The sequence below is a fragment of the Anthonomus grandis genome, chromosome 6 (genome assembly GCF_022605725.1).
Source record: "Anthonomus grandis grandis chromosome 6, icAntGran1.3, whole genome shotgun sequence".
Classification (NCBI taxonomy): Eukaryota; Metazoa; Arthropoda; class Insecta; order Coleoptera; family Curculionidae; genus Anthonomus; species Anthonomus grandis.
In genome coordinates, this window is record NC_065551.1 from 22,699,884 (window position 1) to 22,724,160 (window position 24,277).

The 24,277-nt window shown below is 28.9% G+C and overlaps 1 protein-coding gene across 1 annotated transcript in view; it reads right to left on the reverse strand.

Annotated features, from left to right (window-relative positions):
- Positions 1–24,277, reverse strand: part of LOC126737655 (tetraspanin-2A) — a 147,809-nt gene that overhangs the window by 8,189 nt on the left and 115,343 nt on the right. Inside the window, exon 3 of the mRNA XM_050442635.1 lies at positions 3,925–4,101. Coding sequence (XP_050298592.1) covers positions 3,925–4,101 — 177 coding nt within the window. The remainder of the gene's footprint in view (positions 1–3,924; positions 4,102–24,277) is intronic.

Here is a 24,277-nt window from a genome sequence, read left to right on the forward strand (position 1 = left end):
GTTTTTTATGTTTATATACTTTTGTAATTACCAATATTTGCATTTTAGGCCTTTAGGCAGTGTATCATATATTTACTTTTTTTAGTAGTATATTAACTGACTTATTTTAGTTTTGTATTTTATTTGTGGGAATATTTGATAATTTTTAAAGTAGTTGTGTCATTAAGGAAGTTATTCGCCTTTGCTAAGTTATCTGTTTTATTTATCAAAATAGTTGTATTATTTTTTTCAGCTATTATTACTAGTTATTGTGAAGTATCAGTATGTAGGTAAACTAAGGAAAACCATTTAAAAAAATGATTTTGTTATTATTATGGATTTATTGAAATATGTATCGTTTCACTTTTTATTTCGCAATGATGTTGATAATAGACTAAGGATTTATTTATGGGAATCTGATATTTTGAACAAAATATACTCGTATGTTACATCATTGATAAGTTTTTCAGAGGCTTTTTTTTAAATAAAACTTATTACTCAAACAAAAATTTGTTTTATTTTGGTTAATTTGTGTATTTGTTTGTAAATCAGATATTGTGTTTTATTAAACTTACTAAAAATGTGAACTAGGACTTTGTTTTTTATGTAATCCTTGGTATTCTTAAACGTGTCGGTAAGTTTCCTAATTTTTCAATGTAAAAATTGAATCTTAGCATTTAGCCATTTCCTCTGAAAATTAACAATGCTTTTATGATGCAATGCATTTATAATCTAACTGAAAAAGAAAGTGTACACACAACTTTGTGTAGTGTAAAATATGTTAAGGTAAAACATTGTTCTATCTGCATTAAGTTAGGAACTATGTGTGGTCTATATGGTCTATGTGTCTAGGTTATTTTAAAAAGCTTCTCGTGTGTGAAAAGTGAAAAAAAAAAGAAAAAGTGTTTGCTCATCATTTAAATTGACATGTGATTTATTCTGCAAAGTTTATTTTTATTTAGGACTCAAGGCGTTTGTTATTCTTTTGAATTAGTGACTAGAGTTTATAAAATACATAATATAATCTTTTGTGGGTATATTGCTTAAATACTAATGAAAACTATTTATTTTTAAAATACGATTTTGCTTAAGGCCGGGTTAACGGTAACGGTTAAAATGTATTATCAAAACTCCTTAATGTCTTTTAGGGAATTAATGGTAATATAAGTGAATGCGGGATGTGTTTATTACTTTAGATACTTAAAATACCCTTGTATGTATATTATTTTACTATAGAATTTTTAGTATTTAGCATGTGTGTTCAAAAGTAAGTGACTTCAATAAATTTTTATAGTATGTTGATTCTTATTGAACTCTGGTTGAGGTCTGATAAGCTTATTGATATCGCTGGCAATGTGTTGATTTTTAAATATTCACGGAGGCGACTTGCACATACTGGTACATTTTATATGATGAAAAATACGTTTTGATTTTGGCTTATATTAATTACTGTTGATAGATTTGATGGTTTTTTAGTTGAAAAGTATAAGAGTTTTGAATTTTATTTTGTAGTAAGTTAAATTTGTAAATTTTATAGTTATATAGCTCCCCAGCTGGTAGTTTAAATTAATTTTTGAACAACCTAGAAATTATATTAATTGAAAGTTCTGTCAATGCCAAGATAATTTTGATTGGCAATCTAAATGGAGAAAAATGTAATGGATCTTATTAAGGGCTATTTAACCTTAAAGCAACAATTAAGCTCATTCAATTTTAAGAGGCACGTGGATCAGCCAACCCGGTTTTTAGCATTTTCTTCCTCAATATAAGACTACCTTAGCACAAATTTTAACCAAAGTGACAGTCAGTGTAATTTACCTGACATAGCGGTTTACCTGACCATAATGCTTAAATAGTAGGGCTTGTGAATATAGCTAAGCGAAATACATTATACTGCCAATTTTCAGAAATTCTTATTATTTTGCAATAAATCAAAATTGCCATACCTTTCCTCAGGTGGTTATTAATAATTTTTACATTGCTGTTTCTATTGTCAATATAAAAAATAACAAAATAGAAAACCTTGCTCTACTAAAGGTCTACGAGCATCTGAAAGAAACATGCGCTCTCTTTACTATATAAGAAAATACTCTATGAACAATGTCTCATTTTAAAATTATTTTATTAGATACCACACGGTCTTCAGAAACTTGATTTAAATAGCAAACTTGACCTACTTTCAAAACAGAATAAATAAGTCCTCTAATAGAGCAAGAGAATGTCGAAATAATATGAATGACCTAATTTTAGACCCATAGTGCTTACTTTGGTCAAGATTGTAAAACGGTTTATTAAAGTGAGGATAGTTTTATTCCTAAAAAGTCTTTTTAAAATTAATAGGCCAATTATGTCTTAGTTGTCTTTCATAAACGTATCAGCACAGAAGATACTATCTTTAGTTTTCTAAAAGACCATTATAGTAGCGTGTCTTTAGCTTTATATCATTTGACTGCGTGAGTTGCAAAGTGCTGCTGGCGAAGTTAGACCTGTATGGTTTTAGTGAAACTACAACGTAGGTTTTGTGCATCTAGAGTGGATACAAAATAAGTTTTTAATACCTGGGATTTAAAACAAGTATTTAGTAATTTTTAATTCTTAAAAATAGAAAAAAATTCACTTATCCCTTTAGACTTTATAGAATAGTTAATAGATATATCGATTTATATTTTCTCCTGTCTAATATTAACATACAGATACTAAGACAAAATGCAAGGGCCAGAGACTTGCTTGTAGCTGAAATTCATCAAATTAAGAGATTTATTGCAGTCGCAAAAGAATTTTTAGTAAATACATCATAAGTTTATTATATATGCATAGTGGATGTTTTTTTGGTACTTGTGTACTGTATGCAATCTGAATTTGTAAAAAATAAATAAATAAATAGTAGATTAGTATGATGCAAATTGTTCGACATATAATGTTTCTAAGACCAGTATTCTTAATTTTAAATGTAAAACCAATGGTATTTATCTGAATAATGTTCAAACATTGTAAGTTTTTGGGTTTCACAATACACAAATTTCTTAAATTTTAAAATCATAATGCAAATGTTAGACAAGTTTCGTCTGGCTATTATGCCCTCCGAGTTATTGCCATTAATCTAAGCTTTTCCTTTGCCAGATGCTTTTGCTTTGCTTCTCGAAGTGTTGCCCATTATGTAAAATTACATCTGCTTTATTCCAAAGTTTATTTTAAATGAAGCTCAAAATTTAGATGTATCCGTTTTAATGATATAATATGGAATCTGTTACTGAGGGTCATGCTTAAATTACCCTATTGAAGATCACTATTTGTCGAGCAGAAAAAACTATTAGGTATCTGTGTGGATCTAAGCCTCGTGCCTCTCATCGCCCTTTATAATGCATTTTGTTTTGGAAAGAGTTTGTTTAGTTGTGAATAAATATAAACATGAACTAGAATTTGGTAATCAGTACAACACTCGACAAAATTACTTGCTGCCGCTATTGATTCCTTACCTTGAACTTATACGTCGCTCTATTATGGAGGTAAACAGTTATTTATTAATCTTCCACTAGAAATAAGAAAACTATAGTTTGAAAAAGCCTACGTAAAAAAACCTAGTAAGGCTCACTATAGTTTAAATTAATTTTTTAATGATTGGCATTTAAGTGTTCATTATGATTTACATTTCAATCTAGTTATGTTGTATCTTATTTAAATATCTGTAAATTATATTATAATTTGGCTTTCTATAGAACTTCAATATTTATATTGACAATAAATCTAAGTTAGTTTGAATTTGTGTTATGCTTCTATTACTTAATCTTAAGTTTTTCAGAACCTGCTTAAGAACTGAAAGGATCGCGGTAATTCTAATATAAAAAAAAAATCGAAATGCAAAAAAAAAGATCTAGATTAGCATAACAAATTAACAGGGGCCTAATATATTAGATTTCGGAGGGTAAAAATTCCAGAAATACTTACACCTTCCTGAATCATGGCCAGGGTATTTCGGGCGGGTTCGTACTGTGCATTCATAATCAGTTGTCGCATACTCTCACGCACCCTTGGTTGGAAATGGGAGTCCCTGACGCTGTTGTCTAGGAGGACGGCGGACCCGGCCAGGAGAAGGATAAATGAGAACGCTTCTGCTCCAATATACTGTAAGAAAATAATGTTTATATTAATTAGAAATAGTATCGATATTAGGGCAACCGAATTTCAAAGTCGGTCTTGTCAGAATTTTAGCGTTCATAATTTATTTAAATATTATATGAATCGATCATGGTCACGAATTCTTAAATTTTTATCAAAGATTTTTAAATACTTTTGGCTTTTTTGCTAGAGTCATGTTTAGATCAATCTAAATTCAAATCAAATTATTTCTAGATAAAAGATTTTTCATGTATATCTTGGCTATGGTTAGTATTGCTTCGAGAAGATGATTTAGAAATAAACAAAAACATCTCGGGCGGTTTAATTACCGCAATTAAAAGATCGTTGCTTGCGATAAGGGAATAATAATAACACTCGACCCTCATCTTAATGGCGTGCAATCAAGGAGATCCAGAGATGAAGCTGGAGCGGCGTGTTCTCCGGTTTTCTTCCCACGTTTCATTTAAACAAAGTTTCATAATTGATAATCTGGTTTCAAGAGAAAAGTGTTCGCATTTGTTATATAAATGTATATTTTAATAGGCCTTTAAGAATATCTATATTAAGGTACTTATATAAATTATGTCACTAATAACAAATAAAATGGGCTATAGCTAAAAATAAAAATATGAGTTTATAAACTTTACGATGGTGGTGCCGCCGTTTGTCCTCGTCGGCGATGCTAAAATTTAAAACTAATAAATTTACGTAGTCAAGTTACATTTTTCGCCGCTGGCATGTCATCCATGGCTTCGTAAAATAAACCAATTTTAAAGGCAAGTTCATAAACTTGACGATCGACTTTAGTAGCTGTGCTATAGTTTAGGATTTCACAATGTCTAGCAAATATTTTTTGGGATTAAAAATAGAGTTTACTAGCGATTAAGACATCTGAATTATACTCCGAAACTATGTAAAATATATATTTTTTTAATTGTTTACCCCATATATCAAGTACAGATTAAATAACTTTATGATTCTTTTAGTTTTACGTTAATATGTTAAATATGGATAAAAATTGTTGTTCTTATTTTACGTATATTTAGTCTAAAGTTCTATCTATCTCTTAAAATATTCGTTTTATATAAAAGTATGCTTGCAGATTTACGTGTTAGGTATTTTGTACCCAAAAATATCACTTGGTGAAGGTTCCAAAAACGGGTAAATATAAGTTTTTTTTAAGTCGCGTCGTTTATTTTTTATTTATTGTTTAAATTGGAAAACTTAGTTATTTTATGAACTTACACTTACAAAAATTATCAATTAATTACAATTTTTGCGAATATTAATTTTAAGGCCTTTTCATATTATATTTTGAAGTAGGCTGAAGATTTATTTTTGACGTTTTTTTTTGGAATTTAAAACCAACGCAACAAATCGAGAATAATATTTAACGTAAAAACCTGCTTTTAATTTTTGAAATTTTTTTTACTAAATGTGGTTTAATTTCCAAATAAAATAAATTATTTGAATCCCTTTAAAAAATTTAGTTTTATTTTATTAATAATACGATTTTATTTAAAAAAAATTGCATGGTAAATATAAATAAAGAAAATAATAATATGTATTTACAATTTTTGTATCTTAGGTAATCGGTTTAGTTAATTTTTTTTAATATTTTAGAACTTTATTGGTAATTTTCCTCTTAAATTTTTAATTGACTTAGACTGTTCTTTTTGCACATCTAAGATAAATAAAACAGTATCATTTATTAAATAAATGTTAATGTGTTTGTTATCTCCTACATATATTATTTTAGACTTAGCATGTAACCAGTGTGCTTTTCTCTTAAAAATTTGACAAGGCATGTAACCAGTATGTTTTTCGATTGAAAATTTGGTCCAGCATGTAACTAGTGAACCTTTTCTTAAAAAATTGATAAAGCGTGTAACCATTGTGCTTTTTCCCTTGAAAAATCTTTTTTGAGAAAAGCACACTGGTTACATGCTATGTCAAATTTTGAAGGGAAAGCACACTGTTTACATGCTAAGTCAAGTTTTTAAGAGAAAAGCACACTAGCTACATGCTTTGCCAATTTTTCAAGCGAAAAGCACACATATTTTTATATATTATTCATTTACCCCGAACAAAAGTTTTTAATTTTATTTTCTTTTAAAAAGAAAAGTTTTAATTCCAGACCCCATATCCAGGTAAATAAATATAGGTTTTATTTCCTGCCGTTACAAAAGACAAAGAAAGTTATTAAACTTTAATTTTAAACTTCGAAAAGTCTTTAAAGATTAAAATTGTTATTGTTTGTATTAGAAAGTTTTTGCAGAAAATACGTTCTGCAGGAGCACTTAATGTTACTGGATATAGTATTATGTTCTTATATATTTAATAGACAAAATTAATTAGAAGATTAATTCATAACAAATCCAAACGTGATAAAATCGTTACCTTTTTAAAATACCATCAATTCAATTTCATCATGGTAAATAAAAATAATTCGACGCAGAATTGCTTTTAAATTGCATTGAATAAAGCTCTTCAGGAAATCCGTCAATTTAAATCAGATTTAAACCTCCTTTTCTGCCCTAAATAAGAGTGAACTTTTGCAAAATTATATATATGTATATCTCTATATAGTTTTGCCATTTTCACGATTCTCTAGGTTGAAACTTTCGTGATAAAGCTATTACAAACAATAAAATTCATTTCCGTTTCTGGTAGTAATGCAAAGGTTTCCATAGACTAATTACATTTTAATGTTTCCAACTTCCCGGTTCACTTCCAGTCGACTTATATTTTCTTTTTGCGGGATGTAAGAGAACTTAAAATGAATTGACGTAGATTAAGTAAAGTGAATAAAATTGTACTCTCTTCTTAGTAGTTAATTTTATTGCGGAAATAATTAAGAAAAATCTTTTAAGAGAATTATTTTTTTATTGTTTAACGTGGGGTTTTCTCAGATTTGTTGAAGTATGAGTTAAATTAATCGATATAGAAAAATAGTCAACTGATTTTTAGTAAACTTTTAACATAATTATTATACACTGAAGAAAATGACTCAATGCTACTAGAATTTACTACTGTCTATTTCCTTTCACCTATTGCGATCTAAAAGTTGCGTCAATATTCAGCCCTCTGGGGGTAAGGACAGGTTACACATTGGATAAACCACTGGTCAGAATATTCGCCAATTTTTATACAGGTTGCGAGGTACAACCCCCGCTCTTTTTATCCTTTTTTGTCGCACGTTTGGTTCTAGGCTTTAGAGTTTAATCATAATATGTATAATATGTAATAAAAAATACTGGATTAAATAATTATTTGGAACTTATGACACTTATATAAGTATTTCTATTATTAGCTTCCCTTAATTTTATTAAGCATTTATTTAAGAAAATTGCACATTTAATTTCATTTTTTCTTGTGTCCTAATTTCTTAAAAGTATAATTTTTATGACGTGTTGTATCAATCAATACAATATATTATGGAAATTTTTACAAATACACAAACTAATTTATAGATACAACTTAAAAGTCGTAATATAATTCATAGTACTAGCTATTGATATTTTAACAATTATTAATGTTTTTATTATTTTTCATATTATCTTAATTAGATGATGAGTCTATTAGATTGAAACGAAAAATTTTACTAGACCACAAATTAGGCCTGTGTTCAAATTTTTTAAATTTCCTACATTGATTCAAAGACAAAAAAAAAGTTTTTAAAATAAAAAAGAGGAGCGAAGGAGGTACAAGAAGTAACTAGAAAGCAAATCAACTTCCAAGGGATTATAATTTTATGACGAATGGCAACTACGTAAACTAATAAACAAAAATAATTAACAATTGCACTTTAAATTACTTTATCAGTGACTTTTGAAAACTATTATAATTTCGTGAAATAAGCTGCGGTAATTTAATATTTAATTTTTTTTTTGTTATGGTCTCCCTCAATTTAATATTGCAATATTTTTTAAGGCAGTTTCAAATACTACATTTTTTGTTATTTATTGCGTAAAAACTCACTATAGACCATAATCATATATATTTATATATTGTGATTTACTATGAATATTAATATCAATAAATCTAGATAAATTAAATTTAGAAATGATGACAAGTTTAAACGGCCTAAGTGTAAACAGGCTACTAGTCAACTACCCTGGGATTTTTGGTTTTCTACCTGGTTTTATCTACACAAGACAATTAATAATTGACTTGTTATATTTTATTCAGACATTAAGCAAATAATTGACCAATTTGTGCCTGTTCAGTTTAAAAGATTTTTTTTAAAGATAAAAAAACTGAAAAAAATTACAGAAATATAAAAGACAAAACTTCTTTTAATCTGGTAAAGTTATAAGAAGCTATACAAAGCATACTTTAATATAAGAAAAAAATAGTTTGGAGAATGGTGTCCATGTTCTGGGATGTATTTTTTTAGGTATTTGCCAGCAAACACAGTAGAAAATAAAGGTCTTATTTCACCAGAAGGTACATATATTCTATATGTGCTTTTGTTTTGTTTTGACAAATCTCGTTTTTAACAATGTAAGTACGCTTTAAAATTCGTTTTTATTCAGCATTTTGCCAATTTTTGATAAGCGTAGTATCTATGTAAATTGTGTCTTTTACTTTTAGTCCTCGACCTGATGATGCGATGATATTGTAATCACGGAACCGGTCGTTATAATAAAAGGAATTTCTGGTGAAATAAGACCTTAATTTTCTACTGTGTTTGCTGGCAAATACCTATAAAAATAGGAAAAAAACTCATACCTACCTTAAAAAACTATCAAAAGAATAAAAAAAAAACGGTAAAATCTTTTGATTTACTGCTAAAAACTTAAATCTTGTACATAATATAAATTCTGAATTAATTGATAAATATTTTTCAAGCTATAGCAACTTAACTCATATAAAATCAAAGAACCAGTTTTTATTGTAAAATAATAAAAAATTTTCCCTTAAATTGTGTGAATTGTCTCCCTTAAAAAGTGAATCTGGTTAAATGAAAATTATTACTGGCTATTAGTATTGGCTCTATAGAAGAGAATGAATTATTGATAAAGGAATTCATTTCATATTTGACACTATGTTTAATACTCCTCTCGAATATCGTCTATTTCTGTATAATTAAGGCTCATAAGTATATTGTTTGCGGTTCCTTAAATTAAAAAAAAAACTAAATATAGTAAGGGATAAAAAAGTTTTGTAACAAAAATAAAATAATTTTTAATTAAGTTAATGATATACCTTAGCTAGACTGAACACTTATTCATTGCTTTATCAAGCCTCGAAACTACTTTTAAAACAACAGTGTTTACATACTGTTTTTTTATCAACCTTCTGATTATTAAATATCAGTTAATAATTAATACAATTACAATAGGTCAAAATTTTTTTTTTATTACTATCATAAATAGCTAGTAAGCATATAACTTTAAAATTTACTTTTTAATGTTATAGGCCAATACCTAATACAAAATTGTCTAAAAATAGATAATTTTACTTACAGGGGCAGAGTAAATTTATATTTTAAGTACAGAAGTATTAAATTAAAGATATGATTAAATAAAAATATACAAAATAAATACTTAAATAAAAAATCGAAGATAAAATCTTTGAATACTTACAAAGATAACGATAATTAGTACATTCATTTAAATCACTTAAAACTAAATTCTAGTTTGATCAATTGATTCATTAGATGTACACAAATCGCTTATAGTCTTTAGAATAGGAACAATAGGCTAGCACAGGAAAACATCTTGTCGAACTTGCATTGTCTTATTCATCGACAAGATGTTTTTACTGTACCATTGTCTACCACCTTCAAAAATACTAGCACAGGAGTCATGCTATTTTATTTAAAAAAAAAATTATTATTATAACTTATATTAATTCAGTTTGTAAAAGCTATGGACAAAAGCAAAAGAATTGTTACAAACTGTTTTAAGGTACGTGAAAAACGCTACTCTTCTTATGTTAAATTAAAATATTTTATTTATGCCTGGAATAGAGTATTCGTTTTTTATTTTAGGAGTGGGTTACAATACTACTTGGTAAGCAAATAATGCCACTTAAATAAAATACAACCGTATTAAAATTAATTTAAGAAAAAAACACGCTAAAAACTAAATATTTCCAGTTAAAACCTGGATATCGATCGGGGGGTGCGCTGAAAGTGTGGCATATCGCGAGACCGACAGTATAATTACATTGTTAGTTTAACTCGCTCCTGTATAATTCAATCGTTGCTCTGCGGCGGTTGGCCATTTTTGCTTTCTGTATGTTCAAGGGATGGGCGGTCTAATATACGGTTCTCATTTATAGAGAAATTACGTATTCGATAATAACATACTGTAGATTTGTGGTTTTCATTTAGGAAGTAAATAATTTATATAATTGGTCCTTAAAAATTTTATTAGCAAGGAATAAAAAGCGTAGTTAATATTTTTGAATTTTTAGATATTTTTCTAATGTGATATCTCTTTAGCATCCAAAAGAAGAAAACATCTTGAGTGCTTGTTCGAATACAGGATAAGTCGAAAAAAATAGAAGTTAGAAAACAGCTAGTTAAAAATAATCCAAACAAAGAAATTGCATTAAAACCTTTTTAAAATGTATATGCAATTTTTCTATTTGTTCTAACATCTTTTTTCTTAATGTAAAATAGCTTTTAAAGGCTTGATGGTGCTTTAGCAAGAAGGAAATATACGTATCTCTTGTAATATATGTTATGAGACCGAGACTGTGTGGTTTCTGTATTTTCGTCAGCTCTAAACTTAAAAAAGTGACATAAAAACTTGAATATAAGAGTGTTTAATAATAATTTTAAATAATTAAATGAATATATTTACTTAGTTAAAACAGAGGTTTGAAAGCTATTTGAATGAAAAAATTCTTCAAAAACCATCGAAAATTCTAACATTTTTATATCGTTTTATGCTTTTTTGAGATTAGGCACCTTATGCTTTCATTTTTCTGTTTGTGTCACAAAATTTACTTTTTGTGATTCTTGAATACGAGTTCTTATTTATTTTATTTCTATTGAAAAAATTATAAAATAACAAAAAATACCTTAGTCTGAGATATCATAAATAATGATGCTCTTTTGACTGTATTTGTCTAAACATAATTATTCACAGAAGATCCAGACAGACGACAGTATGGCATTAAAAGGAAACGGTGATATTAAAAAGTAGAAAAATGTAATTAATTTTTACCTCTATGTATATGTATGTATCTGTTAAAAAACTCTATGTATATGTTAAATTTTTTGGTGATTTTGGCATTAAAAAATATTTAAATTCATTTTAAAGTATTTACCTTTTTTTTTAAATTTTATAAAAAAGATTAAAAAAATAGTAGAGAATTCAGGTCTTGTGTGTTTTTTTTAAGTTTGACTAAGGGGAACATAAGCTAAAATTAAATAGTATAAAGGTAAGTAATACACAAATACTACTTCTACCTTAAATATAGAAATTACGCCTATACTGCCTGGAATTGTAAAATAATTTCAATGTTAATGTAATTCATAATAGAATTAATTATTCCAGGCAGTTAAGACTTATATTTTTCCAATTAAGAATTGAGCTGCCAGAAATTTAAACAAAATCTGTGGCTTTATTGCCTAAATCGTAAAAATCATGCCTGTATTGCCTGAATTTGTAAAATAATTCCCAATTAATGACTAAATTAATTTGTCTAGGCAGCCATCACAGGCTCAATTAATTATTTAAGGCAAATGAGCTTAATAATCTCTATTTATTTAATTGAACTATTGAGTTACCCGGAAATAAAAAAATATATTTTAAAATAAATAAATTACGCCTGGAATTATAAAATAACTTTAAATTAAAGGTAATTAACTATTCTAAGAAGTTGAACTATTGAAATGCCTGAAATTTAAAAATCTAAGGTTCAACTTTCTAAAATATGAAAATCAGGCCTGTACTAGCTGCAATTTTAAAATAGTTTGAATTTTGACTTGACTAATTATTCCCAGTATTCATATACTTTCATATCATATACTTTTTACTTAAATAAAATACTGAATTATTTGAGATTTAAAAAAATTAAGACTTAATAGGGCAGTTATAAAATAATTTATTTATAAATGTCTTTAGAGGCTAAATTATTTATTTCAGCCAATTGAGCCTAATACTCTATTTATTTAATCGAATTACCAAACTGCCCTAAACAATTAATCCAGAGATGCCAGAAATGCCTGAAATTGTGAAATAATTCCAATTTAAATATAATTGATAACTTAATTAAAATTAAATAGTCTAGACGGTTAAAACATTTGTTTTTTCTTTACATTTTAAAGAAATAAAAAACAATTTCATTCTGTTAAAATTTAGACACCTGTTAAAATTTCACAGCTTGACAATTTCCACTGCTTTAAATCGAAATTACTGTCATAATAGAAAATTACTGAATTTTTTGATATCTTGAATTTTGCGAAAGTTTCGATGGAGAATTTTAGTTATTTCTCTTTATTTGACATTTGTAAATCCTAAGCTACACAATGTGCCAGTGCATAATTAGGTAGAGCAATAAAGCGGACTTTATTTATTTTAAAGGTAAAGTTGTTGTACTTTTAGTCTTTGCCATTGGCATCATATGCGTCCTTCATTTGATCGCTAGCATCTTGCATCGAAATGTGCCCTTGATTTCTTTTTTCATTACAATTTGAGTCATTTAATAGATAGCCAATTGGTAAGACAGCAGGAATAAATGAAGAAGTTTATCTTAATCTCTTTAACTAAATACCCATTACCCCTATAGCACAATGATATTTTAAAGAAGTAAAAATATATCTTATTTCGAATATGTGAGTGTCTAACAAAAAAATATTTATATATTTTTGAATTTGTTCAACATAAAAATAATTTTAAGATATATATATTTTTTTACATCTAAAAATGAAGCATACATACAAAAGTTACATAAAGCACATCGTAGCAGTAAGTTTACTATCAAAGTATATAAACTTTCTACATTATTAAAGTTTGTAGTATGTTCCAAAAACTGTTTGACTGCTTTCATATCTTTCTGAAATGCATTATTTTAAAACAAATATTCAACAGTTATTTTACCAATATTTTATAAAGCACCTTCACATCCTTATAATCTAGCAAGAGGTATTAAACAGATATTTTAAAGATATAACATATTGACCGTATTAACGATATCTTTAACTGGTATCAAGATATAGGCAGGTTCTTTAGATTTAAATGGCTTAAATATATCCTGAGCTATATAGGGAATAGTTGTATTTATTCGCTCCACCATGCCGTAATATTTTTTATCCATTTTTTTAAAACCCATAAGTCTAAGTTCTCTCTTTTTATGACTTCTGGTCTCAGTTGATTTGAGGGTTACGTGTGTGACTTACAGTTTTATAAAAGTGTCTACTTCTAAATACATTAGTAAGCACTTTATTACTATATGCTTGATGAGGGTCGCAAATTAGATTTATTGTAAGTTAAGGTTGAAGAATAAATACATTTTGTTAAAAATTATTGCAAGAATTATTTTCTGTAATTTTTCCAATTTTAGAGGCGTCGTTTTAGTATAACTACTCCAGCCAATAATTCCATAATTAATTAATGACTCTACAAGTTTTTAATTCCATACGTTATTATATAAAAAGTATATTTCTATTAAAAAAATATATTTGCTTCAAAAGTATACTAGAGTACAAATAGTATATATTTACGTCATTTTAAAACTGTTTATTTAAGTTAACGGCCAACGTTATTTTTATAAAATTGTATTTTTTTGAAACTTTTTACAAATTCCTGCTTTTTTAACCCTTATCAATAATAAAAAAATAATGACCGTATATTGATTATTATTTTTTTTACAAATAATATAAGTAATTGACGCTACTAAATTTTTTTTGACAAAAAACAATGTTTTAGACCATACTTTGCTGGTGTAATTATTAATATATAATATTATGCGTTGTTTTGAGCCTAATAGTTATAATATTTTATTAATATTTTAACTAAATATCCTATTTTATATTTCACAAATATTACGCATTTTTTAAAATTCTTGATTAATATAATAACTTATATTTAAAAACATTAAACAAGTGTAGTTCCCCTGCCTGAGTTTTAAAGAAAATAAATGAAAAATTATTTAATTACCATAATCGTATTTATTTTTTTAATAAATATTTAATTCCCTTTCCCTTTATATAAAACTTAAGATTCACTCTCCTTCCATCCCAGGACAAAACAAATTTTATTTCATACTTTTTTTACTTCGTCTGCAGAATTAATCGAATCTATACATATTTATGAGCTCCGGTATGTTTCTGACACGAAAACCTAAACGAATCTTTTTAACCCCAAAAGAGCTTTGTGTTCAACCGGCATTTATTTCTGAAAACAATTTTGAATTATGTTTTGGCTTATAATAATATTTATTATTATGAAATGTAATATCTTTCCTGCCAATATAAATAATTGAAACAAATAAATAATTTTTTTTAAGAATAAGCATTTATTTTTTTCATTCTATAAAGGTTTGACCATCCGTTATTTAACCCTTACATAAATCTGATTATATCTTCAAGTCTGTTAGACCTCGCGTGACCAAACTCGTTAATAAATCTTTATAAGGTTACTTTTTTAACGGTAAAAAGATAAAACCCTTCGCAGCCATACCTCACGCTAAGAACTTTTTGCTTATTTACCTTAACACAGATTGTGGTCTAGACAGATTAGGGTAGATTGCTTAATGATTTATAAATTGATAAATCTACTGCCTTCTAAGTGTGGATCGACCCAATTTAAAAAAACAACATGAAATTTTGCATAACTTGAAGGTATTTGATCATTATTTTTATTTAATTCTTTATTAAAGGCACGCTCTTCCATCGCTTATTTATCAAAATGATTAATTAGTTCTTTATCAATTTTATACAATATTTTTATTGTTAATGCAAAGTAAATTATGTGATTGCCCAACTGAAACCTTCAAGTATAATTTGTATTATCAGAACAAAAGTAATCTTAACCCTTCATTTTTCGTAACATATATAAATCCGAGTAAATCCATGGGAGATTTAGGAAAATTTCTCTTTCTATGTTTGAATAACATAATTAAGTTAAACGTCTGTTAAAAAATAAGACCCTTCGCAGCCATAGCTTACGTCAACTTCTTTTTGCTCATTTACTTTAACACAGTTTATGGTCTAGATAGATTAGAGTAAATTGCTTAGCAGATAAATTTGCTTCCTTTTAAGTATAGGCCGACCTAGCTTAAAAATGGAATTTTGCATAACTTAAGTGGATTCGATTATAATTTTTAATCAGTTGTTATTTAAAGGCATGCTCTCAATCCTTTATGTACTGCTATGAATAATGATTTTTTTGTCGCTTTTAAATTATCTAGTATCTGTTGCTAAGCCAAAGTCTTTAAATATTTCAAACGGTATCTGTTAAGAATAATTTATACCACCCGAGCAAAAGTAACTTAAGATAATTAGATTAGTGGAAACCTCAACCCTTCGTTTGTCGTGACCTCTACAAATCCAAGTAAATCCATGGCAGATTTAGGAAACTTCCTCTTTCCCTGTTTGGCTAATATAATCATCTTAAACGTCCGAAATAATGATTAAAGACCAAAGGTCTCGGTTTTCGACCGATATTAATTCGGCTTTGCGGACAAATCTTGCGAAGAGCCTCGTGAATTGGGTAATTTCGAAAATTTATTGTGGACATGACAGTTTATTGCAGAATGTTTGGTTTATCTGCTGGTATTAAGTAGACTTTCACAGAGTTTAATTATTTTTTAGTAAATAGGAAAATAAATTGAAAATATTAAAAAAAATTATCTGGATATACAAGTTTAAATTAACAAGTATTTTTCATGCATAACTTAAATACATCTGATATATAAACATATATTTTAAAGTTTTGCATCATACTAAATTTCCGAAAGTTTTTTAGTGTTAAAAATATATTAGAAACCTATTAAATGATTAGCTTTAAGTAGGAAAATAATTAAAATGATTTTTTGATATAAATTAAACTTAATAGCTTTTCTTAATAAGGGTGCTGAAAAACTTTTCATATTTCCACCTCTAGTGTTTATAGCGCAAGATTAAATATGCCTGCACATACTGTCTATAAGATTGTAGATATGCTATTAAGTAATGTGTTCCCGAGCAGCGTGAAGAGGCTCTTGTATAGTACTTGGTGGTTTATCGCGTGCTGCCAATTTCCTGGACAGCAAGTTCAAGGCATCTTTCGATTCCAGATACCTATTTAAAGCTCTGGTAGGTAGGGTCGGGTATTACTATCATCCATAAAAACGAAAGCCTCACCAACAGTTCTTTGCCATAGTCTGACGTAAGGGTCTAAAATTTTCTTAATGTATCTATCACTACCTATTGTGTCCTAAATATAAATTAATTCTTTGAGACCTCTAGATATGATACCAGCCCTGAACATAGCTTTCTACGGTGGTACGGGGTGTACATGAGCAAGCTAGACAGGTCTTGTTCATTTACTCCATACCCATACCCGATGACTATCCTGCCTTAAAGAACTTTTCTTTTGCCAGAATAAAACACCGAGTTCCAAAATTCTGCAGATAAAGCCATGTAAATACTGTAAACAACTGTAAATACTGTAAATTCTCTTGTAAATACTGTAATCGACGAACTTTGTGCTCAGGTTATAGTCATATAGTGGCTGGCGATACATGAAACCTGTTAGTATTCGACTCCGCAATGTAAAAACTGATAATTGAGCTTCCAGGATATCACACATATCTCTTTGGAGTGCTGATTATGCCATAGTTGAGTTTCCTTAAGTGATTAAGTAAATATAACGGTTCTGTTGTTGACTGGTTATAGGCCTTTTACCATTTCTTGGTCTACTGTGAGGAGAGATATTCTGGATATCACGATTTTGGCCCTCTTCAAGTAAAACCCTTATTCTTGCACAATCATTCTCACTTTCCAGGTAATAAATATGCGACGAATATGAAAGATATGGTTTTGATAAATAGGTTCACAAAAATGCTGATGCTAACGAATTTCTTAACGCAAAAACAATGTAATTCAAAACTCTTGAATCTTTAAGTATATATAATTTTATCAATCGATTTATACAAAAAAAAATCGCTAAAGTATATTTGTATTAATTTTCTTTTATTAAAATATGTAATTTTAGATGTGTTGTTTTAAGGGTGTCTAAATTTGACAGTTATCACTTGTAATATTTATTAATAAATTTTATATATGTGTACATTTAGATTTATTTAAATATTTAAGCACATAAAGTGCCTTCACTTTTAATATATTTTAAGTCTTATCCTATAGAACCTACATAGAAGTTATGCAAAACTTTGTTAAAGTTAATTCTATTATTTATCGAAATAAATTTAAATTTTATGTCTAGCTTGACGAATTCAACAATCAAGCACGAAAATTACAGTTACTTACAACTTAAAGCATAACGTTTCTTTTTAAATATTTAGGCAGGAGACCTCTCTTAACTATCTACAACGAAGTGCGTGGTTACCTATTACTTTTTAAGATATTTACTTATGGCAATTTCATTTAATATGATCTATCGATAACTGTCGGTACTTTGGTACTACATCTTTAGTAGGCCTTTTCGTTAAAATGCATTTGCTCTTGATAAAAAAGATTTTGCCTTTGTTCTCACTAAAATATTTAGAAAGTTGAAGTCTTTTTAAATAGGATATGAATAGAGAGATATAGATAACCAATATATTTATCATTGAACCTTTCCTTGACCCATCGAAACCTCTAGTAATTAAGGCAATAGCGTCCCAGGATTTTGACTTAACCACCTGCATTGGTAAATCAAATTATGCACAATTCCTTTCACTTATGTTTTGTTTACATTCTGCCACGGTTAACATTGTAGAATATTTAGTCAAAAACTGCATTTTCGTTGACGAATATCAATCTCTTTATTTGATATCTTAGGATTTTCAACAGATCAATACAACATCTATAAATCGATAAGTCATTATAGCTTCTGTCATCACCCTGAAACTTTAAGTATAATATCTAAATGTTAGAGGCATGCAAACTAAAGGTAATAAAATCTAGTGTGTTCATTCCTGTGACTACGATATGTTTGAGTACTTGTATTGAGTATGTATCTTGTTTTTAGATGCGATAGATAGTATGAGACTTGTGGTAGCCAGAGGCTTGTCTTGAATCTTATTAAGCCATTGTTGACCAGGTATAGACACTACGGGAATCTTCTATTAAGGAGTTTGCTAGAGTTTACGTATTTATTTGTTGTGCTGTAAATAAATTTGTACCAAAGAAGCTTAATTACGTTGAAAATTTTTTCTTATTTTTCTTTTAAGTGGTTTTTATGAAGTAAGGTGAGAAGATGATTGACAGAACTTTGTTAAATATAAAACTAAACGTCCCCCTATATATCTAGTTTGAATTTTTTTTTAATTAGTAATTAAGAGTGGTTCATTTTGATTAGTAAGGACTGTATATAACAAATATGGTATACTTAATCCTTCACCTTTAATTGAAGATAGTAGCATTCTCATATCTATAGAATATTATGGTATATTGTCTATTATTATGATCTGAATGCTCTCCAAGAGATTGTAGATTGTTTTGTCAAACACTCCAATCTTGTTACTGTTATTGAAATACACGTTGGATACACAAGATACACCTGCATTAAATTGCGAACTATTCCATAGAAGTTTATCTTTACATGTTTTCACAGTGCAATAATAAACAAATCACTATAAAGTAAATAACTATAAAAAAACAGATCAAGTTTCTGCTATTTTCTTGAAGAAATGTTCAAATGTGCCTCTTTGGACCTCTTTGTAAAATATTTTAGCGTCCTTTGATGTCGTCCTTAGATGGACATTTTCATAGGTTGTGAAAGGAATCAGGAATTTTATTTATTTATTTATTTATTTGGGGAATCCATTTACAAAAGTGTTACATAGCATACCCATACAAACATATATATTCAGGCATATATATAAGGTATAAAACTATCTATAAATCAATAAAAGGTGTGGATGAGTTAATTAATTAAAGCCCCTATGAAATAATATTCTTTAAGTGCTCCTTAAAAGATGTAATCCTAGAGTCAAAAAAGCTTATCTGTCCTGATAGACTATTAGCACTTCGAGCCATTCGTGTAATTGGCTCATTAATACCATAATTAGTACGGTGGAATGGGACTGAAAATATTTCTGGTTGTCTATTCAATCTGGAAGGTACCCTAAGTTTAAAAAGTCGAGTAATCTTCTTCGTGACTCTAATGTGGGTAAGTTAAGGTTATCCCTGACCCACTGATAGTAATACTCCTGTCTCCTGTAACCACATCTAAAAGCATCCACCCTTAAAAATTTATTTTGAGTTTTTTCAATCTGCTCAATGTAGTAGTTATATAACGGAGACCACACAATTGAGCCATACTCCAAGATGGGCCTAACAAGAGAGCAATAAAATAATCTAAAAGTAAACAAAGACAAATCAATTGTAGACCGTTGGATAAAACCCAGCATTTTTATTGCCCTACCAGTCACCTGATTGATGTGACTTTTAAAAGATAACCAGGAGTCAATAAATATTCCTAAGTCAGAAACCTTTGTTTTGACACCAATTGTTTCATTATTTATTTTACAAAGAAATGCAATAAGGTTTCTTTGCTTAGAAAAAGTAATCTTATGGCACTTATTGATATTAAGGGATATTTTATTCAAGTGGCACCAATCAAAGAACAAATTAAAGTCGTTTTGCAGGAGCACAGCATCGGAAAGGGATGTGATAAGCCTAAATAGCTTCACATCATCAGCAAACATTAGCACATGACAATTTTCAAGTTTCCAAACTAAATCAATTAAAAAGAGGCAAAACAAAAAGGGCCTGAGTGAGAGCTCTGTGGCACCCTAGATGGCACCAAAATTTCAGAGGAAGATTTACCTCCAAGATTAACAATGTGGTTCTACCTCTGATGAATCCCAAGATCCACTGAAGAAGAGGCCCCACAATACCTAAAGCCCTAAGCTTCTGCAAGAGTACCCCATGGTTAACCCTATCAAAAGCCTTGGAAAAATCTGTATATATTGAGTCAAACTGAAGTCCCTTCTCCAAGCTGCGGTAGAGGTAGTTGACATACAGCACCAAATTAGCATCAGTAGATCTGCCTTTTATAAACCCAAATTGCTCAGGATTAAATAAAGATTTAAAACTCCAGGCAATCCTATGACTGACCAGGCAGTCAAGCAGCTTTGGCAACTTAAATTGGTTACACACAGCCCGATAATTGGAAATTTCATTTCTACTACCAGATTTAAAAATGGGGTTTTGAGAACTTCTCTTCCAGAGAGTGGGATAAGAACCAGTACCTAGAGATTTGTTAAAAATGAACAGTATTGGTTTCGTAAGAACACAAACACATTTCTTTAGGAAGAATGCCGGAATCCCATCTGGTTCAGAGCAGAGCTTATTCTTAGAGGAAGTAATAATCTCATAAACATCCTGCGTTGACAGAGTTAAATTGCTCAGACAAATTGATTTATCAAAATCAAAAGATGGTATGTCATTGACTTGCTTATCCGAATAGACGGATGAAAAATATTCTGCAAACATATCTGCAGTATCCAAGATATTCATACTAATCCTGTTATTGTATTTCATTCTGGAGGGAAGGCTAAAACCAGTTTTTTTATTTCGAATATATGACCAGAAGTACCTCGGATTGCTAGCGAGATTCATTTCTACCTTATTAATATATTGTTGATAGCACAAGTCTCTTAAGTACTCACATTGATGTCTCAAAAAAACAAATTCATCATATTCCTGCTGTTGACCACTAATTTTAAACTTTTTGTGAATTTGTTTCTTTCTTATGATCAAACTGCGAAGCTCTGAAGAAAACCAACATGGAAAAGAAGAACTTTGTACCTCTTTAAAGAAATAAACCTTTCCATTGAGGAGTAGATCACATTATAGAAAATTGAAACTATGACATCAATAGATGTCTCTCCCAAAAACAATTGATTCCAGTCTATACCAGCAAGACACTTGTTAATTGCTATGTAATCTCCTTTACCAATATCATAAAAATATTCCTCATATATCATATCATCAGAATTTTCTGCACAACAAAAGTCAAAACTAATTGCTGTATGGTGCAAGCTATTCTCAAAAATCTTATCTATTGCACGTTCGACACTAATTAAATCTGAGCTACTAAATACAACATCCAAGGCAACCCTGTTGGTATTTAAGACCTCATTTACCTGAAAAAAGTTATAGAAGCTAAAGCAGTTGGCCAGAGAAAGCACAGACTCTCTGTCATTCTCCAGACAACCACCAACCACCAAACCAAGATCATCATTCTCCCATCTAGCATGTGGTAAATTATAATCACCTGCCAAGACAAACAAACTACTTGAAAATCTACTATATACATGTTCAACGGATTCACAATGGCTTAAATAGGCTTGAAGTGGAGATGGAGATAGTATATAAATGCAACCAACAACAAAGCTTTGATTGTCAATTGTAAAAGTCAAATAGATCTGATAAATATCCACATCAATAAGTGGGATACCAATTCTATGTGTACATAAACTCTTTTTAACCGCAATCAATACACCACCTTCACGAGTCTTGGTAGTATTTATACCCATTTGACGATCATATCTATATAAATCATAGTTTGGTACTCCAATTTCAGCATCTGAATATTCAGACGTTAACTAAGTCTCTGCAATCATAACAATATCATAACAGCAGCAACTAAGTGCCTGCTGGAAATCTTTTATTTTAGTTCTCATACCACCTGTGTTAGCATAATACACGCAAACACTTGAACCAGAAGGGCCATCCCGCACTAAATTATAATTTGATTTTGATGAAAATTTATCTTGCGTTTATTATTTAACCAAAATTTTCGCAAGATAACTCCTCTAGGCTAGTTATCCGGCCTTAAAAAATCATCCCTGCAATCGCCGTTTATGTTTATCTTAAAAGAAATAGTCTTACTCTTAACTGGCAACAATTCTACTTTAAGGTCCTAATCTGAGGGCACCGCTTTTTAATGTACTCTTCAATAAAACCAGGAGCCACTATTTATTGAACCTGCGAAATTTTCATCACCTCGAAAGTCCGTTTGTCCTAAACCCAGATTCCAATTACGATTTGTATTTGTACGTTTTCGATTTTGTCCGAAAGTAAATCCCTGTTGCAGATAGTCGCCCCATCCAAACAAAAGTGTATTTCTTACTTTCCTTAAAATAACAAGCTTGGGTACAAAACCCGCATTGCATCCCTTCCATAGTTTATTACAACTTAATTTAAACAAAATTACAGCTAGTTAAATCAGCAGCTTAGTATTCACAAGCACAACACAGATTGGTAACTTCTAACATCCAGTATTCCTCTTATTTCTGGATCCAAGTCACTCAATACGATTCCAAAACATGAGCACACACCAAAACACGTCCGTTTGTTTTAAATTTCACAGGTAATTTTTGGTGTATTTAAGTCGGGCAACAGAAATTTACGACTAGAATTTCTTTGATATCTATCAGTCCTTTTCCAGGTTTTAAATGTTTAATAGCGGATGACATTTTAAAAACCTTTAGCAGCTAATATCAGAAAATACCTTTCATTGATTACCTCCTATTTGAAAGACCATGTCCAATATGTAAAACTGCTTGGTACTGACTAAAAAACTAAATGTAAAGTCTGGTGTTCCTGATGGAGTCTATAGTGTTTTTACTCTTTATTAATCTTTTTTTGCCTTTTATTAATTTAAATTTTTGTTGAATGTATATATCCTAAAGTTATATTATGTCATAAATATTATTACTAACCTTTTAATAGTACAAAATAATATGTCTAGGTCAGCCTCTTAACATCATATTAATTGGTTGAATTTTCATAAGCAAAAATCCTAATTCAATACAATTATGAGATTAATAAGTGACATTTAATTAAAAGTCAATTATTTGGGGGTAACTTTTGACAGTAATCTGAATTTCAAATTTTACTAGTGAGAAGACAAAAGCCAATAACGCGCATATATTACAAAGCCAATTATGTCTAGAAAAGCTTTCTTGATAGACTGATAAAAAAGTTTAACTCTAACTTTAATAGAATCGATATATTTGACGAATAATTAGTTTTAAGAGAAAATTAGGTTTTGTTGATTATTGACGTTTGGATTTGCTCTTGTGTGCTTTGGAAACTAAGAATGTACTATTTGAAATTTAAGTTGTAGTGTACTCATAATATAAATTGTTATTGGTAAAGGCACTCATCAGCTTTTATGTGAAATAGAAAACAATAAATTTAGTAGTATTATTTTTATAAGTATTATTTTTATAGACCTTTGGCAGTAACAAAATTCCGTTTGAGCTAATAAACAACTGCGTAGTAACTCCAAAATAAGTTTAAGTTTGAAAATCTCAATTGCCACTCTCAAATTTGATATGCCCTGTTCATATACACGATAACTTAATATTAATTTTATAAGAAATATAGGCATTATTATTAAAATTTAAATAAGGTTATATTGATATATTAAAAAATAGTTATATTTTCAAAATTCGACTAATTATTTATAAACTGGCCTCGCTAAAATATTTAAAAGAGAAAAATCCAAAGGTCGAGAAAACTTTTAATATTTTATCGAGAAAGCAGTGCTGCCTGCACGTCTTAAAATAAAGTTTGACGTTAAAGTTTAACTTTACCAATATAAATCATTATTTTTTCCCGCCTGCTTATCATGATCGCGGGCCTTTTCGTACCCTTATCAAAAATTATGACATGGTATCGATTTTCTTATAATAACATGGGGTAGACATGTCAATTATTTATCTGTGTGTGTGTGTTTTTTTTTTTGAATAAAAACATACATGGGAACTTGACGCCTTGAGAGCGTGTCACCAAAACTATATAAATCCTTATTGGCATTTTATTTACGAAGGTCATATTTTTCTTGATGGGGATAAAGTCTTCTCGGTAAATAAATGGAATGTCAAATAATGATAAGGGGACTTACTTTTTTTATTATTTGTTTGGTTTAAATTTCTTATATAAAATAGTACTTTTTATGGGTGAAATTTCACTATATAATAATATAAAATAAAATAAGGAGAAATAATTTAATTAACTTCTAAAGTCTCATCTCTCATGAGACGCAATCCTGCAAAA